At 34.5% G+C, this 5,796-nt stretch overlaps 1 protein-coding gene across 1 annotated transcript in view; it reads left to right on the forward strand.

Annotated features, from left to right (window-relative positions):
• OSBPL8 (oxysterol binding protein-like 8) overlaps positions 1 to 5,796 on the forward strand; it is a 161,205-nt gene that overhangs the window by 150,004 nt on the left and 5,405 nt on the right. The window contains exons 13-16 of the mRNA XM_012648358.1: positions 87 to 223; positions 1,808 to 1,993; positions 2,312 to 2,399; positions 3,859 to 3,964. Of these exons, the coding sequence (XP_012503812.1) occupies positions 87 to 223; positions 1,808 to 1,993; positions 2,312 to 2,399; positions 3,859 to 3,964 (517 nt within the window). The remainder of the gene's footprint in view (positions 1 to 86; positions 224 to 1,807; positions 1,994 to 2,311; positions 2,400 to 3,858; positions 3,965 to 5,796) is intronic.

Raw genomic sequence — 5,796 nt, forward strand, 5'->3', positions numbered from 1 at the left:
AAAGAATTAATATATTACTATACTATAGAATCCCCTTCTAAATAAAGATAATTCTCTACATTAATTTTTAATTTCTTTAAATGTAGGATAGTGAAGTTTTTATTACTGACAAAAAGACTGATAATTCAGAGGTTTTCTGGAATCCAACACCTGACATTAAGCAATGGAGATTAATAAGGCACACCGTAAAATTTGAAGAACAGGGAGATTTTGAATCAGAAAAGTAAGTATACCGTTTTCAGCTAACTTCATGAAGATCAAAGAGTAGTTTTAATCTCTTAATAATATGGTCATTTTCTCACTTTTCTCTCCCTTCTTTCATATTTTAATTTAACAAAAGAGTTTATCATTTGTGGGATGTGACCATATCCTGTTTTGGTGTACATAAATGTCAAATAAATATAACACAAATCTTGTTTTTCTGTAGCTCAAAAACTAAAACTTTCTGTTTTTCCTTTCTCTTCTTATCTGCTTCAATACCTTAAAAACAAAAAAACATTTTTTGTGTGCATTAAATTATAGGACTAATTAGTAATTCTTAGTTTCTACCTGGCAGCTGATTTCTAACCTGGTTTAGGCATGTAGAATTCTAGGTGAAGCGAGTGGTACAGAATCTACTTTTGTTCCATTCTCCGAAACACAATAATGTCACTCGAAAGACAATAATGTCACTGGATGGGCTGGCTTCCAAAGGACTTACATTAGTTGGGTAATTATTAAGGCCATAGTTTCTGTTCTTAAATCATGAAATTCTTGCTAGATCACTTATATTTATTATATACACATTGCCCAATTTTATTCTTATTATATCTCTCCATGTTGGGACAGGGGCACTTCTGTATGAGAGGTACTTTGCTAGGCACTTGATACACATTATGCAGCCTTGTCCTCACTACACGATCCCACGTGTATCATTCTCATGGGGACTCAAGTCTATGTGTACTTTCCCTTCTACACTCAAAATTGAGATTTTCAAAGATGAAACAATATGTATGCACCAGTTCTAAAAATTCTGTTTTAGCCATAATCACATGATGTTCTCCATCCAGAGCTAAGGTTTGCCAAGGCAAATGATAATTTTTGAGGTGTGGATTTAATTCATACTTTAAAGATGAGAAAATGAGACTTAGGATAAGTAACTTTAAATTCACCAGCTAAGAAGTGGCAGATCTAGGATTCAGCCCAAGTCTGTCTGATCCTAAAGCCTTTGTTCTTTCAGTTTTAACATGCTGCCTTCCCAGATGGGTGGGAAATAGATGTTATACTTTTATTTAACAGATGAAAACACTAGTAGGGGAAATCGTTTTACCTCAGTAGACTTTTCTGTTAAATCAGTGGTTCTCAACACTGGCTGCTCATTAAAGTTCCCTGATAATTCATGCATGCAAGATTGAGAAGCACTGCATTACACTAGTGGATCTTTGAGGCCAGTAAATCTTAAACAGTATGTATAAGAATCAGCAAGGAAACTTGTTAAAAGTGTAGATTCTTAAGATCTATTATATTATTCATTATATTCCTACTTCATTATATTCCTACCATCTTGGGTCAGCAACATTGACTACCTTTTGTTTAATAACCCATGTAAGAAATTTTTCTTGCCAAGAAAATTAGTCTCTACTTATGAACAGGTGTCTCTCTACTCAAGGCACTGAATTTTTAAAACTTGACTCATTTCTAAGCATATGAGCATAAGTGTTGTCAAAACCAGAAATCCATATGAGCATTATTTTCTCTCAAGGGGATTCAAGCCTATTTATTCTATATAGATTTGATTTTCTGTTGCTTTTTTAATGCTGTATATTAGACTCTGGCAGCGGGTAACTCGAGCCATAAATGCCAAAGACCAAACAGAAGCTACTCAAGAGAAGTATGTTTTAGAAGAAGCTCAAAGGCAAACTGCCAGAGATCGAAAAACAAAAAATGAAGAATGGACTTGCAAGCTATTTGAACTTGATCCACTCACAGGAGAATGGCATTACAAGTTTGCAGAGTAAGTAATTAAAAACAGTTTATTTCAAACAATATATTAGCATAGTTTGTGGCCTTTATTTCTGGAATATTTGCTAGACGGTTTTTTTCCTTAAGCCATATATATATTAGTGTGAGATTTTAAACTTGATGTTCCATTCATTATAAACTTTATGATAGTATTAATAGCCTATAAAATAAGCTGAGGATCAGATTAGATATGGCCAAATCTTAATATTAGAACTATATATATAATTATTGAACATCTAATAATAGAATAGAAAGTTTTTAAGTTCTTTGTTCAGTCATCAAGCAAATTTTTTTTTTTAATTTTATGTAGCACCCGACCATGGGACCCGCTTAATGATATGATACAGTTTGAAAAAGATGGTGTTATCCAGACCAAAGTGAAACATCGTACTCCAATGGTATGTAGTAAAAAAGTAACTAGATCTGCCAGGTATATAAATTTATTAAATCTTTATGGTAATAAATATTTAAAATTTGTTTCCAAAATTTAAAACTTGGGGTAAGCAAAATGGCAGAGTACACAGCTCTAAGATCTTGTTACTCCAAAGAAACAATTAAAAAGGAGCAAAAGATGTGAATATAATTAATGCCACTTAATTATACACTTAAAAATGGTAAAATTGTTTTTATACATGTTATCACAATTTAAAAATTTTAAATTGTGTTTTTCTTTAACAACCTTAACAGATAGAGACACACACATCATCTGCATTTCCTCCTAAAGGTAGACTTTCCTGATCATGATAAATCTTTGTATATTTCTAGTTGTATTTCTGACTTCCTTTGTCATTTTAAATAAGTTTCTCACCAGTCTTCATCAATCTCCCATTTGAACCTACTCTAAGAATATGGATTTGTATTCTAAATGTTAGAAAACTCTGTCTCTCCAGCATTTGAAGTCATAGTATAGTCTGAATCCAGAAGCTGCCTGCTTATTGTATATTATAGAAATTTTAAGTACATGAATAAGATTTTGCAAAATTATTCCAAGGAATAAGTAATTGGGGATAATTCCTGTTAGAATCGTGGACAGGTAAGAACGTAGTTAAAGACTGGTTGACCACTGTTTTTCTGTTTTTCAAAGCATGTACATTACCTTGTCTTTCTGATTCTAGTTTCTTCTCTTGCGTTTAGGTTTTTATTAATAAATTTCATACTGATGACTAGAATTGCAAAACTGTCAATAGGATAGACTCTAAAGTTTATTATTCTAAGGAAAATTTAGCCCTAGTTGATGGTTTGACATAATTCTCAATCTTGTGCATGCACTTTAAATGCTTTTAGTAAGTTTAAATAATGCTCTGTAAAATAACAGTATCATTTCTATTCATTATAAGATGTTTTCTGTATTACCCAAATATGACTAAAAGTAAATAATTTAAATAACTTTATTGGAAACCCAGCATTGTTCAAGGAGAATGTTTCTAATATTGGGAACAAAATAAAATGATTTATAAACGCTATTACTTAACATTCTACTGGTAATACTAGCTGATGCAGTCAGAGAAGTTGGGGGATCCATATTCATATTTGTGTGTGCATAAAAATATCTCTGGATGCAAACTAATAGTGGTGGGTATCTATTTACTGGGTTAGACACTGGGTGTGTAGAAGTCAGGAATGAAGAGGGAAACCTCTTCATTATATGTTTTACTTTTTGATGTTTGTGCCAAATTGTTTCCTATTAAAATAAAGATAATTTGATTACATGAGTGCATCCCATCTTGTTAAATTTTAGACTGTTTCATCTTTGTCTATATTTATGAATATCATGCCTATTAACAGACAACTTTTGACAGTTTTGACAGACAAAATACAGTGCAAATTCACATAATATTGATATTTTTTTTCCTTCAGGTTAGTGTCCCAAAAATGAAACATAAGCCAACCAGGCAACAGAAAAAAGTGGCAAAAGGATATTCTTCCCCAGAACCTGATATCCAAGACTCATCTGGAAGTGAAGGTAAAAATATTGCAGATGCTTCACTTTAAGAGTCTAATTTTTGAGAAAGATATTACTGTACTACATTTAAGGTATGAAATGGCTTTTTATATTAACTCAAGAAGATATATAAGAGTTTTGGTAGGGGCAAGGACAGAGAGTACAAAAGCTGTTCTAGATCACAGATGAGCTGCAAGACCACCATGAGGTAAAGGCAAGGGAAATGAAAAAAGGGGAGACATGCAAATAAGAACTACACTGTAATAGTAATTCTTATGCCTTATTAGCTTCTGAAAAATTGTTGATGGTTCCTTAGGCTGAATTCAGGAAGTATTTTTTAAGCTTTGAGCTTAGTTCCATGCTTCAAAAAAGTTTTTCATTCCTGGAGTAAATTATTGTAGTATTTGGAAGTCACAGGCAAGTAAAAATAAAACTATATTAAAAACTTACGGACTACTAGATTAAATAATATGCCATTTCTTGTTCAAGTCAGATAATGTGTAAACTGTCTTGAACTACAATTGAGATATAATCAAGAAAAGACTAAGGTAATGTCTGAGACATTGTGAGAAAATTAAAAAAAACTTTAAGCCATAATCTCTATTAAGTTTACACTAAGCTGGGGAGTCCATTTTCACCTACAGGGATAGTACTAAAAGGTGAATAAATGGTAAATAGCAGGAAATTTGTAAATGGTAAGGGATAAAGAGTTTAAAGGAGAGGGAGCTCAATTCAATTTTAGCAAAGGTTCTTAGAAGAACCCTGATGCCTGTAATCCTAGCACTGTGGGAGGCTGAGGCAGGCAGATTGTTTGAGCTCGGGAGTTCAAGACCACCCTGAGCAAGAGCAAGACCCTGTCTCTAGTAAAAAAAATAGAAAGAAATTAGTTGCACAGCTAAAAATATATAGAAAAAATTAGCCGGGCCTGGTGGCGCATGCCTGTAGTCCCAGCTACTCAGGAGGCTGAGGCAGGAGGGTTGCTTGAGCCCAGGAGTTTGAGATTGCTGTGAGCGAGGCTGATGCCACGGCACTCTAGCCTGGGCAACAGAGTGAGACTCTGTCTCAAAAAAAAAACTTTAAGCCATAATCTCTATTAAGTTTACACTAAGCTGGGGAGTCCATTTTCACCTACAGGGATAGTACTAAAAGGTGAATAAATGGTAAATAGCAGGAAATTTGTAAATGGTAAGGGATAAAGAGTTTAAAGGAGAGGGAGCTCAATTCAATTTTAGCAAAGGTTCTTAGAAGAACCCTGATGCCTGTAATCCTAGCACTGTGGGAGGCTGAGGCAGGCAGATTGTTTGAGCTCGGGAGTTCAAGACCACCCTGAGCAAGAGCAAGACCCTGTCTCTAGTAAAAAAAAATAGAAAGAAATTAGTTGGACAGCTAAAAATATATAGAAAAAATTAGCCGGGCCTGGTGGCGCATGCCTGTAGTCCCAGCTACTCAGGAGGCTGAGGCAGGAGGATTGCTTGAGCCCAGGAGTTTGAGATTGCTGTGAGCGAGGCTGATGCCACGGCACTCTAGCCCAGGCAACAGAGAACCCTGATGAATTATTATGATTTCTAATGGATTTATAGCAATCTAGGCTTGGAGGGGTGGGATAGGGGAGCATACTGGAATTGTAGAGGAAAATGAATAAAGATTTAAATAAAGATGTAAATAAGATTCAAATAAAATGAATAAAGATTTAAAAGCAGGAGTCACATGGTACATGGCTGGGTGCTAAGAGGGAATATTGGTTGTAGCGTTGTTGTTTCTATTTTATAGGAAACTGAGACACAGACTTAACCTGCCCAAGGTCACATACCCTTAAGGGCGGCGGGTGAGGGGGGAGAGAGAGAGAGTGAGTG

Source organism: Propithecus coquereli, unplaced genomic scaffold (assembly GCF_000956105.1).
Source record: "Propithecus coquereli isolate 6110/MARCELLA unplaced genomic scaffold, Pcoq_1.0 Scaffold282, whole genome shotgun sequence".
Lineage (NCBI taxonomy): Eukaryota > Metazoa > Chordata > Mammalia > Primates > Indriidae > Propithecus > Propithecus coquereli.